Source organism: Triturus cristatus, chromosome 10, assembly GCF_964204655.1.
Source record: "Triturus cristatus chromosome 10, aTriCri1.1, whole genome shotgun sequence".
Taxonomy (NCBI): Eukaryota; Metazoa; Chordata; class Amphibia; order Caudata; family Salamandridae; genus Triturus; species Triturus cristatus.
In genome coordinates this window covers 411,079,938-411,101,085 of record NC_140593.1, presented here as the reverse complement: position 1 = coordinate 411,101,085, position 21,148 = coordinate 411,079,938, and the positions used below count along the sequence as shown (strand labels likewise).

Below are 21,148 nucleotides of genomic sequence, written 5' to 3'. Positions count from 1 at the left end.
ATGAGCATTGACACCCAGCTGCTGTTCACTTGGAATAAGCAAGACGACTCGGTGGCTAGACCTCATCAGTGTCTGTCCTCGGTCTTTCAGTGGTTGGCTAATGCACAGCTGAAATGTAACGAGGCAAAATCGGAGGTCCTGCTGTTTGGCTCATTTTCTCCTGAGTTCAGAGCAAGACTCTGGCCTTCGGGCTTTCCATGTCCCCCCAGACTAATGGGGCCGTAAAAATTCTCGGCGTCTGGTTTGACGAGAACTTGAACTTTGCATCACATGTAAAAAAACTGTCCGGCACATGCTTTGGGCTGATGAAGAGTTTGAAGAAGTTTCTCCCCTTGCTGCCATATAAGGCCAGAGAGACGGTGGTGCGCGCACTGGTTATCTCCCGCCTGGATTACGCGTATGCCCTCCTGGCGGGCAGCCCAGGCTACCTTGTAAAGAAATTGCAAGTGGTACAAAATTCGGCCGCCAGACTTCTAGGGGGGCTGTCCTCCAGGCATAGTGTACGGGCGCAGCTTCGGTCACTTCATTGGCTTCCCGTTGAAACACGACTGACATTTAAAATGCTGTCAATTGTGCAACAGGCCCTCTATGGATTAGGCCCCTCTTATTTGCAGGACAGATTCACCTTCTACATTCCTAGGAGACAGCTGAGGTCGTCCTCACTGCTGCTGATGCAGGTGCCCAAATTTAAGCGTCAACGGTTGGGGGGCAACTCCTTTGCCCGTAGAGCCTGCCTTGCCTGGAATTCGCTTCCCTTGACTTTGAGGGCCATCTCTGATCCTCGTTTGTTCAGGAAGTCTTTGAAGACTCTGCTGTTTTAATGGAGATCTGTGTTTTTGTGCCGCCTTTCTGTTGTTAGCGCCGGGACACTTCCGAGTAGCTGTGCGCTGAATACATTAAAATAACATAACATAACATAACATAACATTGTATAGAATCCCGCACCTACTGTCCCTTCCTTTTCCTTTTAGGTGCTGGTGTAGGCAGCTAAAAGGAAGGCACGTCGACTGTGGTAAGTTGAACACGATTTTGGCCAGGCTCAGAAATATTCGCAGAGAGATGTTATTCATGTCTGTAAGGGAGCCTGCTCCTATTGGCCTCTCTTCTGCTCATACTTTGTATGCAATCTCTGGGACTTAGGTCTAGTGTGAGTCTGCTCTCTATAAATTCAATTTCATTAGATATTACTCCTACTGCTCCCTCAAGCATTTTGTCAATTGTAGTGCCCTTAAAAGGTGTAGCGCCCCCCCGCGCTGCTCTCCTTTACCCCGTAACTGCAACGTGTTATTCATAAAAATTAACTGACAGAAAGAGTTGAAAGATAGGACTTAGAAAGCAGGCCCTCCTACTCCTTCAGCAGGATTCTGGGCATTGTGTTTCCAGGTGCCCAAATGAGACTGGAAAGCGTCCTGCACTGCGGGTAGCGTTGGCGCTATATGAAGCGCTGGTAGCAAATGCCCGGGGTCCTCCTCCAGTGGGATTCTAGGCATTATGGTTCCAGGCACCCAGTTGCTGGAAAACATCCTGCACTGCAGGTAGCAGTGGTGCTATAAGAAGCACTGGCAGGAAATGCCCCACCTCCTCCTCTAACATGATTCTGTGCATTGTGGTTCCAGGTGCCCCAACAGACCTTTATTCGAGACATATGATGGTCTTTTGTCTAGAGTGGCATGGTGGGTGAAAAACGATGGACTGGAATGCAGCTCCAAGTGTACTGAAATTAATTTAGGTGTTCCAGAAGACTCAAGCTATATCCTACTGAAGAGCTCCAAATAAGACAAAAACAGTCTGGGTTTGCTCATGATCCTTTCAAGAGGGAGCCTCTCCAGGCAGTGTGGGGTGGACAGCTCCTGTGAGGAACAGGGTCGTTACTGATTTCCACAAGGTGGGCTTCTGTCTAGAGTGGCGTGGTGGGTGAAAAACAATGGACTGGAATGTGGCCAGTGCATTCGCCTATGCCTGAGATTAATTCAGGTGCTCTATCCGTCTCCTTGTTGGTTATTGCATATTTAGAGACAAACCGCTAACATCTTAAATTTGACCTCCTTATAAAAGAAAATGGGATTTCAAATTGAAACAAAATATATTGTTCCATTTCATAAAATATATGAAAAAGGAGATATGCTGTAAGGCTTTTTGGATTTGCCATTGACTACATGCCCATTGCAGCCAAATTTAGTAGCTGCCACTCCAGCAGTGCCCGATTCATGTATATGTTACGTTTGGGTCCATTCTGCAGCCACTATGACACCCAAAGGACACTGGCAACTGAGCTCTCTTTGTTCATTAATGATGGACATATGTATTGTTCTGAATCTTCAACTACAGACCATGCTCACCTTGTGTTTGCTTGGGAAATAAAAGAAGGACACAAAAACCTATAACAGATTTGTTTAGGTGATGTCCTACCTACTGATAGCAAGATTCCAAATGTTAAATGAGGAACAAAATTTATACATTATCTTTAAACGCCCAGCATTATCAGTTATCAAATAGCTACATAATCACACATATTATCAATGGATAATCACGAAGGCGGAGGAAGATAGAGAGGAGAAAATATATATATAGTTTTTTAATACAGATGAAAAAAATCATGAAAGGAAATAAAGCAACTACTTTTCCCTAGAGGAAGGCTAAACCCTGCTGCTTCACATCCACATAGTACTAAATGTCCTTCAAAAATGTTGAGCAAAATATTTAAAAGACACTTTGTAGCGGCACAGCAGTGTATGAAAAGGTTCCAGTGCATTTCATGATAAAAAAAGCCTCTTACCTGGGAAGTTAAGCTAACTACTTCATGTTCTTCCATCTTGGACTTATCGTTGTGTTCGTTCTTATCCTGGTGAGGTGCCCTCTCATTTTGTTGAGGTCTGTTTTTGCTGGGCAGTTTACCATCTGTTTTCAGTTGTTCCCTTTGCCTATATCCCCTGTAATGACTTTGAATTACTACTGCTGCATTCTCTTGGTCACTTAAACCTTGATTTTTTGATTCATTTCTATCCCTTGTTGATTCTCTCTTATCTAGAGTTCTATTGCCTGCATCCTCCTTGCTTGCTTCTAATTGGTTTTGTTGTTGGCTATCAGTGAAATCAGTTGTCCTTTTCATTGAAGGTTTGCTAGTGTGGTAGCCTTGATCCTCAGCATCTACTAGATCCTGGTCTGGAATTCTTTTTTCAACACCCGCTTTATTTGTCTTTGCGGGCATTTTTCCTTCTTCCCTCAGTATCTTCCTATCGTGATATCCACGATAATTGCTTTGAATAACTATAGCAGCTTTTTCGTCTCTCTCTTTAGCAATGCCATCCTCCTTTTCTACATTTTGTTTAGTTCCTTTGGGTGTGGCTGGTGACACCTCCTGCACAGTTGCATCCTGATGTCTCTCTTTTAGTTTCTTTCTCTCTCTGTATCCTCTGTAGTTACTCTGAATTACAACAGCTGCTTCATCCTCATTGGCGCCTGAGTTACAATTCTTCATATCTGTGCCGATATCTTCGCTTTGCAGAATGTCATTGTCTTCTGTTATTGTATCAGGAGTTTGATTTGAATTGTGTTTTTTCATTTCCATTGATTCCCTATAAAATAATGACAAATGTTACAATGCGGGGAGAAGAAACAGCATGCAGAGCATATTTTATATAACTATACTAAACAGGCATTGGCAAAGGCAATAGGTCTCGGCAATGCAAGAGTGATCGACTCTGTCAATGTTAGTGTATTTTAACACCCTGCCTAGAGAGTCCCTCTGCAGCCGAAACTAAATTACAGGCCAAAGCACTGCAGCATCAAAAGCTCTATGTATATGAGGAAAGGGAGGAGTTATAGTTGAGGGGTAGGAGGGAGAGTGGGGGCAGAATGGAACCGCAAATGAAAGAAGATACAGTGTAGAAATGAATTTAGGGGAGAGGAAATGGTCAAGTGAGAGGTGTCAAACAAAAGACAAGAAGAAGGGAATGGGAAGTGAGGAGCGGGAATAAGAAGAAAATTAGTAGAATGGGTGGAGAAAGAGGGGAGGAAGGGGCGATGGGTGGAGATAGGTAAAATGGAGGGTGGGTGGATGAGGAAGGAAGGCAAGGTGAAAAACGAGAGAAGAAAAGGGTCAATGGGATGCAGGCAGGAGGTAGGGGGTATTGCGGGCTGAATACGAGAGGAAGTGAGGGAAAAGTGGGTCGTGGACACAAGGAGACAGAAAAGTGTGAGAGGAGCAAAGAGGGAATTATAGAGGGAGAGAGCAGCGGATAGGGAAGAAGAGGAAAGTAGGAGAGTGGTGTAGAAGGCAGAGAGAGAAGACACTGAAGGGGGAGTTAAGACAGTAAATGGGAGATAATGGAGATGACAGAGCGAGTTAAAATGAGAGGAAAGTTCAGTTGAGAAAGAAGATGGAAGACAGCAGAGTTTGTGAGTGAGGAGTGTTCGAGCAGAGAAGGAGTTCGATGGAGAGCAGAGGTCCAGACAGGAAATGGGAGAAGTAGAGAAGATAGAGGAGAGAGTATGAACTAGGGAAGTAGGCCGACTGGGTAGCGAGAGAAGGGGAGTGAGGGTTATGGAGGGAAGAAGATGAAGCAGGAAGGTAGAGGAGGACTGTGGGGTAGTGGTGATGAAAGGGTAAGAGGAAAATATGGGAATTTTCCAAAAAGATGACAGCAGGGGAAAGGAGGGAGGGACGAGGGTCGATGGGTAATGTGAGGAGGGATAATGCAGGAGGGAGAGGGGAAAGTAGTGGAGGAGGAGGGACCTTAAACAAGATAGGGAAAAGTTGAAAAGAAAGAGGGGTGTGGAGAGAGGGGGAGACATACTGGGGATTACAAGAGCAGAGGGGGAAGAAAAAAGCAGGGGAAAATAAGGTGAAGAACTGGGTACAGGAGATGAAAGGACAGGAAGAAAAAACACAGGAAATGACAGGATGTGTGCAAGTGAAAACAGTAGAGTAGTAGGAAGGGACGATGATAGAGGAGGTATGGGAAGGCAAAAGTATATTAGAGAGGAAAGAAGTGGAGGAGTTATAACAGTGGATGGTAACTAGAGAAGAGCTTGTAAAAGTGAGGGGAGAAAGGAGGGTGACAGAACACGAGATGGAGAGGAATCAAGGGTTGGGGAGTAGAAGAAGTGAGGTGTAAATGAAGGAGGGATGGGAGATGTTGGGAAGAAAGGAGATAGAGAAGACCAAAGGGAGATGGGGCGCGAATGGAGGAGATGAAAGAAATTGTACTAAAATTGAAAACAAGAGGAGGAGCCTAGCGCGCATCCAAGATGGTCGCGTGAGCACAGGGCTCCCCGGACCCTCTCTGCTCCTCGGAATTTATCCTGAGAATATCCTGACGTGGCTTATGGAATCTGGGAGATAAAGACCAGCTGAGCGTATATCTCTTTTCAAAACTCAAATCGGACCTGGGAATCCTGAGTTGTCGTCGTCGGAACTTTTGGGACCCACCCGACGGAGGTGACCGGGGTGAAGGTGACCCGAGGGACCGGGCTGCAATTGAACAACAGCGGCTTCAGCGCGGTGCCAGCTGCCGATCCACCACTTTCGGTTTCGGTTTTGCACTTCAGGAGACCGGCAGGGAGGTGCGCTCGGGGTGGAGAGGTGCTTCCTGGGCCTCTGCATGAGGTTTTCTTTCATCTGCCACTAGAGCGCCTATCGCCTCGGACCCCCTATACCGACATTTTGTGGTCTTCTTGCTGGTGCCTTACACCTCTTGATTGGAGGTCCCCTCGGGTGACCGTGTTCACATGGGGGGCAAAGGGGGTCCCGAGGGCCGCAAGACCAAGGCTTCCCTCCGCGGGGGGGCAGTCCAGAGCAATAACATGGACCGCTACACCCAGGGCAGGGGGCCCTCTGGCGCTGCTGGCCTCCCCTCGGATACTGCGGAAGGAGGCGCGACCGCCACTACGGAACTATCCTTGCAGGACATTATGGGCGCCATTGATGGCATCAGGGAAACCATCGCGACGCAATATGAGGCCCTGGCCCGTAAGATTGACACTGTCGCGATCGATGTCACCCTGATCCGGGCCGACCTCTCCAAAACTAACGAGAAGGTCCAGGCTCTCGACGCACGGACCTCCACCCTCGGTGCGGATGTGTCGGATCTGCGGGCCGCGCTTGGAGACATCAGGGTGGTTAACGACCATATGGCCCGGCGGCTTGAGGACTTCGAGGGACGGGCCCGACGCAACAACATCCGCGTCATAGGTGTACCGGAGTCCTCTGACGGCCGCCCGGTTGACCTCGTGGTCGAGGAACTTATCCTGAAACAGTTGTCCTCGGCTGGCCTAAGTAAGTTCTTTGCCGTGGAGCGGGCCCATCGAGTTCCGGGCGGTCGGCCACGGCCGGGGGCCCCCCCGAGGCCTATCGTGGCCAAACTGTTCTATTACAGGGACCGCGACGCTATTCTGCAGGCCTCACGGACCCACGGCCCGGTTCGTCATGAGAACTCGACCATCAATTTTTACCCGGACTTCACGCAACTGGTCCAGAAACAACGGATGGGATTCCAAGGGGTGAAGCGTCGTCTCCGTGAGCTGGGCCTAAAGTATTCGATGCTCTACCCTGCAAAACTCCGAGTGGAACATGGGGATCGGACAGCCTTTTTTGACTCTCCTGTGGCTGCAAGTGACTGGCTGGACTCTCTGCCGGATGGAGGTGGCCGTCCCGGACCCTCTGCGGGCACCGCAGGTGATGGGTCCCCTTTAGAATGACTTTTGGTCCTTGATTTTGCCTTTTTGCACTGTACAGTCGGGTCTTATTTCATTTGCATATTGTGTTTTACCAGGACCATTGAGGGGGGCGGGCGGGGACGGGTCCCTTACCTCCTCTGGGTTCTTTTCGTAGAATGGGGTTAGTGGGGCGACAGGCACACTGCAAGTTGGGGGGGTTTTTTGGCCCGCAGGGGTGCAGGGTGGGGGGAGTTGGTCCTGGGGTGGGGTTGGGGGGGAGGAGGGTTTGTTTTGCTGTGTGTTTTTTGTTTACAGGGCGAGGTACTGATTTTTGTCCACATTTGGGAACTGTGCTGCAGGCGGGGGGACCCTTGATCTATTGGGGGGGATGGGGGGGGACGGGTTGAGGCTTATGTCATGGAACGTCAATGGGTTGGGGGACCGTATCAAGCGGGGTGTAGTACTGCAATATTTGCGTCGTTTGACTCCTGATGTGGTGTTTCTCCAGGAGACGCATCTGGTTGGCAATGTTTGTCATGCAATGAACAGGGGGGGATACCGCCTCGTGTGTTTGATTGGGAGGTGGGAGGGGCAGCCCCTTGCCCTGGTTTCAGTTTACGTCCCCCCGGGCCTCCAGAACTCCACCTTCACTGACTTGGGTCGAATGCTGCTTGACCTTCCGGACAGCCTCCTGCTCATGGGCGGGGACTTTAATTCTGTGGTTTCGGGTGAACTGGATCGTCACCCACCAAGGACCCTCCCCGCTGCCCAGGCATGGCTGGGTGGGATGCTGGAGACCTTCGGCCTGGTGGATAGTTGGAGATTAATGCATCCGACCCAATGTCAATTCACCTTTCACTCGGGGGCGCATGGGAGTCTCTCTAGGTTAGACTACTTCCTTATGCCCGCGGCGCAGACTGGTCGGATTCGAGAGGTCAGGCACCTGGCGCGGGGTATCTCCGACCATTCTCCGCTGTGGCTTGTTTTTGACACCGGGCCGCGGTCTGCAGGGCGGATCGCTCCCATTAACCCATGGTACCTGCGAGACCCTACGACTCGTGACAGCCTGGTTAAGGCTATGGACCAATACTTCCTGGATAACGAGGGGTCGGTGTCTTCTGCAATGTCCCTGTGGGAAGCCTTTAAAACCGTGATCCGCGGACACGCCCTTTCCCAGATAGTGGTGGCTAAGAGGGTCAAGAGTGAGGCAGTGGTGAGGCTGGAGACTGACATCTTGGGGCTGGAGTCGGCCTTGGAGGCGAATGTTACTCCGGACGGGCTCCATGCCCTCAGCCTGAAACAGTTTGAATATAGGTCCCTGGTCACTGACGCGGCCAAAACTATGTATAGGGAGCAGCAGGGTCGACTGTACGATGCCGGGGACAAGGCGGGAAAGTTGATCGCGTGGCTGGACAGGAAGGAGAGAGTGAATCGTGTGGTCCCGGAGTTGCGTGCTGCGGATGGTGTGTGTGTGACGGAGCCTGACGAGATTGTGGAATGTTTTGCCGACCACCTCCGGGCTGTGTACTCCCCAGTGACTGACAGGGATGAGGACGACTCTCGCCTTCTACTGAGGGATATCGCCTTGCCCTGCCTGTCCGTTGAGGACCGTGAGCGGCTGGACGCCCCCTTGTCGGTGGATGAAATAGCGACCGCGATCCGCTCCCTTCGCTCGGGCAAGGCTATGGGTCCCAACGGTCTGCCCATTGAGCTATATAAATTGCGCCCTGACAAGCTTGCGCCCTTCCTCAGTCGCATGTTCCGTGAGTCTCTGGCGGCGGGTTCCCTCCCGGTCGATCAGCGTTTGGCCACGATAGTCGTTATCCCCAAGGAGGACAAGCCGCGAGATCGCTGTACTTCTTACCGGCCTATTTCACTGCTAAATGCGGAGCCTAAGATCCTGGCGAAAGTCCTTGCCAATCGTCTGTTGAGCGTCGTGTGCGATCTGATTCATCCGGACCAATGCGGATTCATCCCGCATCGTAACACCGCTCTTAACTTGCGGCGTCTTCATGGCGCCCTTGCCAGGGCGGAGCTCCTCTCCGAACCGGCCGTGCTGGTTTCTTTGGATGCCACGATGGCTTTTGACACCATCGAGTGGCCATTCCTCTGGGCTGTCTTGGCTAAATTTGGCTTTGGGGAAGGATTTATTGGCTGGGTGAAGCTTCTGTACACGGGACCCATGGCTCAGGTGGTGGTGAACGGGCGGGTCTCTCGGCCCTTTGCCCTCGGCAGGGGCACGAGGCAGGGATGCCCGTTGTCCCCTTTGCTCTTCGCTCTCGCCCTGGAGCCACTCGCGGCTTGGCTCCGCTGGGAGCCCTCGCTTCGAGGGATCCGGTGGGCCCCGGGCTTTGAAGATCGGGTTTCGCTGTATGCGGACGATATTCTCCTATATCTCATCTCACCGCGGCAGTCGCTCAACGTCCTCTTTGACGTTCTGACTTCCTTTGGGAGTAATTCGGGTCTCACGATTAATTGGTCTAAATCCTGCGTCTATCCGATCTCCGGTGGTCCTCCACTCCTACCGCCTCGGCTTCCGATCCAGGTATCACTGAGCGGCTTTAAGTACCTGGGGATATACGTTTCGCTGGACCCGGTGGCTCGCTATGAGCTGAATCTCCTGCGTCCGCTTCGGCGATTGCGAGAGGATACGGCCCGGTGGTGCAGGCTGCCCCTGTCCCCGCTGGGTCGGGCCGCGCTGTTCAAAATGATGTCCCTTCCCAGGTTCCTCTATGCACTCCAGAATTCCTTCGACGTCATCCCAGTGGCCTACTTTCGGGAGGTAGAGAGCCTGCAGAGGAGACTGGTGTGGGACGGGCGGGCGCGTATTGCTCTTGCTAAGCTTACTCTCCCCTGGTATGACGGGGGCATCGCGCTTCCCGACATTCGCAGGTATTATTGGGCCGCGCAGCTTTCGGCCATCAACCATGCCACGTATGCGCCTGGCCTGAACCCGGCGTATGAGATGGACAAGTTCCTGCTTCCCGGCGGGGACTATAACAGGGCGCTGTACTCCCGCTCGGCTGGCCGGACCCTTACGGGTCCTACTAAGATCGCTGTGCGGACCTGGAGGGCCGCCACTGCGGCCACGGGCTGGGGTGAGCGACTGACATGTGCTACTCCTTTGTTTGCCTCCGATCGCCTGGGGAGCCTCTGGACTACGAAGGGGTTTGACCAGTGGGACACGATTGGTATCAGCAAAGTGGGAGACCTGTGGCATAAGGGCGCGGTTAAGACTTTCGCGGCTCTTCAGGCCGAATATGAGCTTACGGACAGGGAGTTCTTCCGCTATGCCCAGGTTCGACACGCCCTGCTCTCGGTCTTTGGAGAGGGGACCACGATCCCGGTTTCCTCGCCCCTCGAGGACCGCATACTTGACGGACATGTCCCGGACAGCACTATTTCTTTAATTTATAAGAAACTGATTAATCATCGGGCTGACCTCTTGGTGCGCCTTCGGGAGGCTTGGACGGGGGATGGGGTGGAATTGGACGACGAGGACTGGCAGTCTGCACTGTCGTCCCCCAAAGAGGTCGCCATTCCAGCCCGTCTCCGGTTGGTACAGCTTAAGATTCTTCACCGGGTGTATGTGACGGGTCCTCGCTTGGTCTCGATGGGATATTCCGACGATGGGCTCTGTAAGCGGGGTTGTGGGCTCAGTGCCACCTTTCTCCATATCCTGTGGGAGTGCCGCGAGGTGGCGGACTACTGGCGCCGGGTACATACGGTTATGGGACAGGTCACTGGGGTTGTGCTGCTGCCGGAGGTGCGTCGCTGTGTCCTGAATGTGTGGGAGCCCAATGATTATAGCGCGGCTCAGACTCGGTGGGCGGCCCTGGGGAACATGATTGCCAAGAGAGATATAGCGCAGCTTTGGGGTGCCCAGCGGCCGCCCACCGTGTCAGTATGGAAGGAGAATATGGACTGGTGTATGTTCAGGGAGAAGACTGTGTATGTTGCCCGTGGTAAGCCGGGGGCATGGGGCAGAATCTGGGGGCAATGGAATGCTTATCGCGGGGGTATCTGTACGCCCCCCCTGGTGGACACCGATATCGCTATGTCCCCCTGACCCTTGACGGTTCCGGGCACCTTTTGGAATGACTACATATGGACGTTCAGTTCCCTTGGCCCCCCCCCCCCGTCCCCAGCCTCCCGGTACTCCTTCCTTTCGTGTGCTGCTTAATGGTCTGACCTGGAGTTCCCCGGAGGAAGCCTGACCTGCGCCGTTTGTCTTTATGCCTCACCTTTTGTTTTTCTTTTAGTTTTCTGTGTTTGTTTGATCTAAGTCTCCTGTGCCTCTAGAACTATCCGGACTCACTACGGGGCCGACCCCCGGGAACCGACTGCAGCTTTGATAAATGTATATTGCATTCTGTACTTAGCGGCCGGCCCTGGTGGTTGTAGGCCCGTGCTTGTAATCGAATTATTGTTCAATAAAAACTTTTAAAAACAAAAAAAAAAAAAAAAAAAAAAAAATTGAAAACAAAAAAGCAGAGAAAGAATGTCATGTTATTTTTAACACATTGAATGATCGCTCTATTGGCTTTGAAAGGGCCTCTTGGTGCTACCAACTCAACTGCGGTTAAAGGAAAAAAGTTGACTACTATTAAGAGCCACATCATAAGGAGGAGGTGTGAGAAATACCAGATGAAAAGTGGGTGGGGTCAAGAGGAGAAGAGGGGTGGGAGCAACACAATGAGAAATAATGAAAAAAAAATGTAATTGGGAATATAGACAATACCTGGAAGAGGTCTGGAAGGGAGAGAAGAAGGGGTGTGGCGTGACAGGAAGTGAGAAAGGTGACATGGAAAAATAAGCGGTATGGAACAGAAGGGAAAGGGAAGCTAAAAAGAAAAGCACTATGATGCGACCAGCACTGGAGAAGTCATAGTGCTTTTTTTTTTCTTATGATGGGTTGGGGAGAGGGCAGCACAGGCAATTGGACTGTGTGGGGTGGGAGGAAAAAGGCCACACACACACACACACACACACACACACACACACACACACACACACACACACACACACACACACACACACACACACACGCACACGCACACACGCACACACACACACACACACACACACACACACACACACACACACACACACACACACACACAAAGGGAGTATGGTGTTGGGAGGGAAAGGCAACACGGACAACGGGAGGGCGGGATATAGGAGAGAAGATGATTACTAGTGCAAAATTTGTGATACAAGGCCAATGGTTTCAGTTGTTGTTTCCCTACTTCACTGAAATATGTACCATTAATATTAATGGGGTAGCCCAGTATCCCGCAGTACCTGGGAAATCTAGTGCTATGTAACAACTAACAACATACTTCCTCTGTGGAGGAGGCGCTATTTATTTTACAAAACATTATTTAGTCCATTATTTCACTAAAGATTCACAAGTAAATTGTGCAGAGAAACACATTAGCAACTGAAAAATAAAATGTAACACTGTATATTGTGAATCAGATATCGTGAAGTGATGCAGATAACATATCACAGGACCACACAGGACTGTTACATAACATATACAATAACGAAATAAGAAATACAAAAATAACAAATATCAAGACTGAAACTTAATAAATACAAACAACATTACACAGTGAAACAAATGACTGTTCAAGCGGATATCCTCCTTTACTTGGATGTGTAATCAGCCTGACAGTGATAAGGAGCACCTCTAGCTATAGTTCAGGTTTCAACCCATTTAGGTTATGTGTTTATCTAAAAACATCACCGCAGGTCTTCATCAGAATTGGGAAACAAATAAAACCAGCCTGTGTGGCAAAATATATTAGGTGTCAGTGATGGGAATAAGTCTAGGTGAATGCGGAGCATGTATTAATCACCTCTAAAGATATTCTCACCTGTAATTATGGTGAAAATATCCTCAATAGTGGGCATCCTGGTCCAACAATAATTGTAGTATCAACCAATACAAGGCCCTTTTTCTTTTGATCGAAGTGCAGAAACATTTTACCAATACAGGTAATGTAAAATGAACAAGGGTACGCCGAGTACTTATGTGGCCTCACCTTAAGCCCCTTTGAATTCTTCCTCAAGTACGGTGTGAGATGGCAGAGCCAACGATTTGACTCCCATGGGAGTACGTTGAAATATTCAATATCTCCAAGATCCGAAACGGATTCTCTGAGGAGAAAATGACTGACACGTAATATCTTTTGCCACACAGGCTGTTTTTTGGTTTGTTTCCCACTCCTGATGAAGACCCGCAGTGATGTTTTGATATAAACACATGCCGAAACTTCGATGATAACTAGAGGTGCTCCTTACCTCTGTCAGGCTGATTACAAATCCAAGTAAAAGAGGATATCCGCTTGAACAGTCATTTGTTTTCTTGGGACACCATAATGAGTTATTCATATTAATCTGTGTAATGTTGTTTGTATTTATTATGTTTCAGTCTTGATATTTGTTATTTTTGTATTTCTTATTTGTTTATTGTATATGTTACGTAACAGTCCTGTGTGGTCCTGTGATTTGTTATTATTGGCATCACTTCACGACATATGATTGACAATATACCGTGTTGAGTTTCTTTGTTGGTGTCATTTTATTTTTCAATGGCTAATGTGTTTTTCTGCACAATTTACTTGACATAGGGGATATAGGGGACTAAATAATGTTTTGTAAAAGAAATCGCGCTTCTCCAAGAGAACCGATTGTTGTTACATAGCACTGAAATATGTAGGCTCCCCTGCTGGGAGGCCCGCTTAAATGTAAGTGAATGATTATAAATACAACAGTATCAGACAACAGAGCACAGCACTCACAAGCCTGAAACTTGCATTTAAAAAAACAAATTGATCATCTCTCATCGTGATACTCTGAGATAAATGTATACACCAATGGTGCTTCCTTTCTCGGGAGACTTTACCCAATTAATATGCGCAAGTCAATGCGCCAAATGATGCAGGTGCATTATTTACAGGTTTACAAGGTGTTAATACTGCCTCCACATTATATAACTAGCAATGAGGGATGGAGTGGGCAGCAGCGATGAGAGAGGAGCTGGGGGGACAGGTCAAGCAGCGAAGTGGGAGAGGGTTGGGAGATGAGAAATCAACACCGGGACATTAACAAAAGACATCCTCTCACTTTGAAGTCTGAGAAAGAAAAATAACTCAGCGCCTTTGGAAAACAGTGTGACATTTGACCTCAGTCTTAGAATGTGACAAGATAAGAGGCCTGTTAACAGAAAAGGAGCTCTGAGCCGGTGAAACATGAATACTCCTGTGAAGGGCTCAAAAACAAAGAAAAAGGTTGTTCCTAAAATGGAAGCAGTGGATGGATAGTAGAAATTGGTCCATGCTATTGGGGAGGGCTGAGCACAGGAAGAGACATTATATATGCATGCCATGGACAAATTGGGAAAAAGTATGTGAGAGTGATGATCGACCCAGCAAATGGGAAACCTGTGGGTGGGCTAAAGCACATGTATTGAATACAACTTGTGTCTTTGAGACAGCGCATACTCTGTCTAGCTGAGACCTAAAAAAACAAATGAAATGTGATGGGCTAATCAATGTAGAGAAATCTGTGGATAAACAATATTAATTACTATTAGCAACTGGAAAGGGATGTTGAAGCCAGACAGCTAATCAGAATGCACCCTTTGAGTGCAATGTTATAGGCCCCAGAAGGGAGTATTCCATTCTGCTCTGCACACCACCACTCCTTTCCAGTGAGAACAGTGGAAGGCAGTGGTGGAATTGTTGACCAGAGCTTAAAGAAAGCTCTACCTGTTCGGAGCGGGGCAACGCCTGATTTCTGTCCAACAGCACTGGTTAAAGAAATACCTTCCCACCTTTGAAGTTTCTCCATATTGGCTACACCCCTCATTTTGTCAAAGGGGGAAAAGCCCTTTTGCCACATAATAGGAGGAAAAAACAGCTATGGTATGCAGAATTTGCTCATGGAAAATCTGCTGTGTTCTGCAAACCTGCTTATATTTTCATTTTTCTCCATAGCAAAAAATGCTATCCTGTCCCCCACACCAATTTTGGGGGCATTCCCTTCTACTTTCCACTTGGGAAACAGATTTGCCCCGCCCTTGCAGGAGTACGCTTCTGACCTTTCTATTGTTCAAGGAGGTTGTAGAGAAGCTTGTGATCAATCACAAAAGCATAGGTTTTTGAGTGTGCACAAACTCACAGGCAATTCTAGCCCTGATAAGCACGCTTACCAACCAGTACTCACCCCTGTGATAAGATTTACTCACATGGAAATCTTTGTGTGAGTAAATGTTTTTACATGTGCAAAAACTTTGGGAATCTAACAGTTGTTTTATCTTTTCCCCTTTTTACTACTACATATGAATGACATGCCTGTATTGTCGTATTTCTACTGGAGCTAAATGTTATGTTATTGGTTTAGTCATGTTGTTTAAGATTTTAGGTTTCTTTTTTCAGTGGTTGCTAACTGCGCACCAACTTTGGCAAATTAATTTGGATTTTGCATACTGACCAATGTACAAATAACTCAGTTCATGAAATACTGAATTATAGGGAGGGTCAAAAAATAAATGTCCTTTCTAATAAATTTTTATTAGGGAGTTTGCAATCAATTTGCAACTTCCCACAACTGGCAACAATGCAATCACAAGGATGGCGTCCTGCACGGGTTAGCAGACCGACATGTGTGTGTGTTTAACTAAAGAAAACGTTTTTTGTCTTTTTTCAAAAAGTTTCACTGAGTGTTGGCAGAGGTCCTGTGGATCACTGTCAATCCCTGAAACCTTTTTTCAAGACTCACAGGGAGAAATGTTCCAAAAGGGATCTCTTCCCCCTTGCAAATTAGTTACTAACTTAACTTGGGAGTTGGTAACTTTTCAATGTTTTGCAACCAGGTATGGCTGCAAAACATTGATACATCAGGAGTGTTAGAATAAACCCATTCAGTGATTCCAAATCATTGAATTGATTTAGTACATTTGAAAAAGGGTTTTAGCGTTCACAAACACTCTGATTTACTAAATTAAAGGGTTTATAAACACTAAAACTCTTTGGACATGCGGCTCTAATTTCTGAATAATTTCTCTATATTAAGCTTTTCTCTTGCCTGGGTTGGAGTGAGGAATGGACAATGAAAGTCTGCAGAAAATAAAAGGGGAGTGGCTTCAGAAATGTTCCTGTTTTGCCCTTTTAATCCCTGCTATAGAGTGAAGTTTGAAATAAGGTCCATCATGTGTGTTAGGAATGGGGGTCTTTGGTTGGCAGAGGCAGGTACCTTTGTCCAAATAGGGACCATTCCTTCTATTCAGGGTAAGGGTAAGGGGGATACACACTTTAGATTGCCCCTGCTCACCCCCAGGGTAGCTTAGCATGAGCAGACAGACTTATCCCAAAGGCAATGTGTAAAGTATTTGTACTCAAGACACACAGTAATACAGTGGTAACACCACAAATGGACACCACACCAGTTTAGGAAAAAAATTAAGTATCTTTATCTAAACTCAACAAGACTAAAATGACAAAAAAAACAACATACATGTAATAAGAAAATGACTTTTAAAAGGTTTCAAACAACTGGGTCCATAGAAAACTATGGATGCATGATTTTTCACAAAGTACCTGTAGATGCGTCAAAATTCACAAGGCCAAACAGCCACAGACATGGGAAGCCTCAAAAAACAGAGATGCGTCCGTTCCTGAGACAATGGGGAGGCGATGTGACAGTTCTGCTGCACGCAGGAGAAGTGATATGTCGAATCCGGTCTGTAGGGGTAAGTGATGCATCAATTCCGAGATGGTTCTGGTCTGCGGGTGATGCGTCAGGAAAACGTTCCACACAGGTATGATGCATGGAAATCTGTAATGCGTCGGTGATAGATGCGGCGGTGTCGAATGCCACTGCGTCCGTTTCTTCAGCCGCGATCCCTCAATGCGGTGGTTCTTGCTGCGACAACAATCACTGCATCCGTTTTGGCAGCGGCGCAGCGATGCGTGGAGATTCTTCTTTCTCATCGGTGCTGCGTCGGAAAAACAGCCGATAGAAGAGCGATGCACCAATTTCTTCAGTTCTTTGAGTTTATTCCACCTCCCAGCAGCAAGCACAACCTCCAGAGGCCCAGAACTGGAACAGGCACCTCCTGGCAGGTCAGAACTCTTAGCCGCAGAGTTCAGGGGAGCTGGGGGGTAGGGGGGGGGAGTATTTGTGTCCCTGATACTTCATAACAGGAGGCTAGCACACAGGCCCTTGGAGATCTTCTTCAAGCAGGTTCAAAGCAACGTTCCAGTCTTTGTCCTTTCATTGGCAGAAACAGCAACTGCAGGCCAACCTCACACAGCAAAGGAGCAGTACTCTTCCTCACAGCTCTTCAGCTCTTCTCCTTGGAAAAGGTTCCTCTTGAGTCCAGAAGTAATCCAAAGTTCTGGAGTTTTAGGTCTAATACTTATACCCCCAAAATGTCTGTGTTCTCTTTGTGCAAGGGTCTCTGAGCCAAGTCCGGACCAGTTCTGTCCTCACTGGTGCAGTATGACCACAGGGGGTGGAGACAGCATTTTGCAAGGGAGACAGGCCCTATTCAGATGCAAGAAAATCTCCTCCCTCTACTCTAAATTCAGCCAAGGTCTGTTCAGCTCAGCTCTGAGTCATCCAGGAAGGGTCAGGCACACCTCAACCCACCCAGTGCCTGTCCACAGTAAATGCACATCCCCAGCCCCTGCCACTCCAAAACCAGACAGTCAATACACAAATAGGCAGAGGCACACAGAATGGTTAAACAAGAAAATGCCTACTTTCGAAAAGTGGCATTTAAAATCACACAATTTAAAAACCATCTTTATTAAAAGATGTGTTATTAAATTCTGAGTTCAGAGAGCCTAAACTTTATTTCTATCTTGTCCCAGTTAGAAGTTATACTTGTAAGATGTTACAAAGCATTTCCCATTCTATCCTGTGGCCCAAGATAGCCTTTCGATAGTGAAAAAACGAAATGGGCAGTATTTCACTATCAGGACATGTCACAAACACCAGTACGTGTCCTACCTTTCACATAGACTGCACCCTGCCCAGGGGGGTACCTTGGGCCTACTATAGGGGTGCCGTACATGTAAGAAAAGGGAAGGTTAGGGCCGGGCAAGTGGGTGCACTTGCCAAGTTGACATGGCAGTTAAACTGTGCACAGACACTGCAGTGGCAGGTCGGGTCTGAGATACCTTTTCAGGGCTACTCATGTGGGAAGCACCATCAGTGCTGCAGGCCCACTAGTAGCATTTGATTTACAGGCCCTACACTTTACTAGGGACTTACTAGTAAATCAAATATGCCTATCAGGGAGACCCAATTGTAATCACAATTTACACAGGGAGTACTTGCACTTTGACACTGATCAGCAGTGACAAAGTGCCCAAAGCATCTAAGCCTGCAAAAACAAAATTCAGCACAGCATCAAAAACACAGGAGATAGAGGCAACAATTCAGGGGAAACCACACCAAAAATGCCAGGTCTAACAATGTGTCTGTGGAATCAAATCAACAGTCACTAATATCCCCTAAGACAATGCAGATAAACTAATGTATATGGGGGGCGTGGCTTGGCTGCCGAGCGGAATGGCTGCCTGAAACCGCAGCTCCGCCGATCGAGCACAGAAATCCTTCAATTATTAGCTGAACTGGGGTGCGAGCTCGGACTTCCCCGCCCGAGACGGTAGTCCAGGGTGTCCGCCCTGTGCTCTGGCTTTTCTGACCCCGTCGGCGACTCGTGGGCAGAGAGCGGCCCGCGGGCGGCGCGGAGACGTGGCGGCCTACACCATTCGCTAGAGCCGGGGCCTCGCGTGTGGAGTGCCCGAAACCTGTTCGAGGGGTGAGGCAGTGGCTGTTCGCTCGCCCAAGGAAACGCGCGCCCTACGGCTGATGGAGTGAAGCTGAGGCAGCGGCGGTTGGTGTGGAGGAACGCCGAACGTCTGCCCCTGGACTGCATGCCGGTGAACAGCGACGGGCCCGATCGGATGATCGCAGTGGCGGCCATTTTGCCTGAAGCCGAAGTCCCATGGTCGAAGGATCCAGGGCGTAGATCGGAGAGACGTGGTCGGCTGCCGTACATGCCCCGACCATACTGTGGTGAGGTTGGAGCGTTGACCTGGGGTGTGGACGGCGCACGGCTGCACTAGGGTTGTACTGCCCCGGCGGCCTGCGCTGTGACTCTCCCCGCTTGCTCCGCTTGAGGTGTGTGCCCCGCCACTGGGGGCCCGGCCCTTCAACCTACCCACTAGGCCTAACCGCCCTGCTGCCCTCGGTGGGACGCTGGTGGTTGGCGACTGGCGGCGACTGGTGCAGTACGAGGAGGCCGCGGCGCGGCCGCCCAAGCATACGAACGGCTGGTGAGCGGCCATGGGCAAACCGGACACGCGGCAGCCGAAAATCACTTTCGACAAGTCCAAGCAGAAGCCGCCGGACCCAGACCCAGACCTCCGTGAGGCCGAATCTTCTCGGGCGGACCGGAGTGATGCTCAGGATGTGGACATCAAGGCCATGTTTCAGGAACTGAAAACGAGTTTACATGGCATTGATGGCAAGATGGACGCTCTGGCTGCCCGCATGGACGGCATCACGTCCCGCATGGACAAACAAGAGGGGAGAGTGGAATCGCTCGAAACACGTGTGGCCGACACGGAGGAAAATCAGACCGGCCTTGCCGGCCAACTACGGGGCATGGAAAAGATTCTGACACTCATTCAGCAGAAAAATGAGGATTTGGAGGCGCGCTCGCGGCGCAACAACGTCCGCATCACGGGTGTGGCGGAAACGACGGACATAACCAACATGGAGCTCTTTGTTGAACAAATGTGTAAGGATCTGTTTGGGTCGGGATTGTCTCCGATGTTCCTGGTCGAGAGGGCTCACAGATCACTGGGGCCCAGGCCTAAACCCGGTGCACCGCCCCGGCCTATTATTGCACGAATCTTGAATTATAGGGACCGGGACGTGATCTTACGAATGGCAAGAGACATATCAGACGTGCAGTACAGGGGCAACCACATTGCACTATATCCGGACTATACGATGCAGGTTCAAGCCGCTCGAAGGGAATTTCTGCCGGCGAAGAAACTTTTTCAACAGGCGGGCACCAAATACTCCCTCATCTACCCTGCCAAACTCCGGGTCCAAGGTCCCGGTAAGCCGTTCTTCTTTGTTGACGCGAAGGCGGCTATGAAATATGCCAAACAACTGTTAAAGGACCAAAAGGCTCAGACGTCTGCAGTTGACCCGGACCAGCGGGACAGGCTAAGTGATGTTGAATGACTACTACTGTATACTTCTTGCTAAATCGCTGGGTGTTGCCTGCCTGCGCTGTGCTGGGCCATAGAGAGAATGTTTAATTCCCTGGAGTTCCAGTTTCAGATGCTATGAGGGAGCTGAGCAGGGCTGCGGGATTGGGGGGGGAGGGTCCTTGAGCTGGTACACTAGTCTCGCGCTCGATCGCCCTGTCACAAGTACAGGGCTTGTGGGTGGCCAACCTGCGTACCTCAAGGGATGATTCCCATTCATTGTTCACATCTAGAGACTGTAGTTACAGTTGTTGTAGTTGGGGGGGGGTCCAGGGAGGTCATTGCACAACCTGATTGGGGGGTTGGAGCGGGAGGGTTAGGGGGTTGGCTGGGGTTGGGGGTTTTTGTTGTGTTTTATTTAAGTTTCAGAGCCGGGTCGGAGGAGGCGAAAACTGCTATTGAAACGCACGTTGTGCACTGCGCGCTGTCATGTCGACAGTCACCCAGCAAGAGGTATTCTGGCATTTACCGTGCAGGCTGCCCAGTTGGCCGGGTGGGATGTGTGCTGTCTGTCAGGGACGGGCTACAGGAATCGCTGCAACGAGGAACAGGTCCGTGGCCTGCTCGAGTTTTATTTCCATGCTTGGTGCCGAGTGGAGGTTCCCTGCCTTGTCGGCGGGCGTACAGATTGCTGTGGCATTGCCGCCCTCATATATTGAGACCCGCTGGATTGGAAATGCTTGCTTCGAGACTTGGCAAGACTTGGCCGGGTGAATGGGGGGTAGGTGTATGTTGGATGCTTGCCCGAACTCTGTTAACACGCCTGGTGCTGTGAATAGCATAAAGTGTATAACCTGGAATGTACGGGGCATGAATGATAGACGGAAAGTGAGACTGATACAGGCCTTTCTGATTAGGAAGGGTGCGGACATTTGCCTTCTGCAGGAGACGCACCTGACGGACAATGCTGCGCAGCTGCTCAGACACAACCGATGGGGTGAGGTAGTTCACGCTCACTACTCTAACTACTCTAGAGGAGTGGCGATACTTATCAGAAAAGGGCTTCACTGGAGGACGCATGAGGAAATCAGGGACGCGGGGGGCAGGTATGTTCTGATGGTAGGTTCGCTGTGCGGCGCGAGAGTGATTCTGGTGAATGTGTATGGCCCGAATGACGATAATCCGGAGTTCTACGAGGGATTGTGGCATAGGGTGCGGAACTGTGGACCTGCTGCGATACTGTG

The 21,148-nt window shown here is 49.4% G+C and overlaps 1 protein-coding gene across 1 annotated transcript in view; it reads right to left on the bottom strand.

The window, feature by feature from the left end:
* Positions 1–21,148, bottom strand: part of MYO3A (myosin IIIA) — a 1,336,625-nt gene that overhangs the window by 426,878 nt on the left and 888,599 nt on the right. Inside the window, exon 30 of the mRNA XM_085630108.1 lies at positions 2,777–3,575. Within this exon, the coding sequence (XP_085486234.1) occupies positions 2,777–3,575 (799 nt within the window). The remainder of the gene's footprint in view (positions 1–2,776; positions 3,576–21,148) is intronic.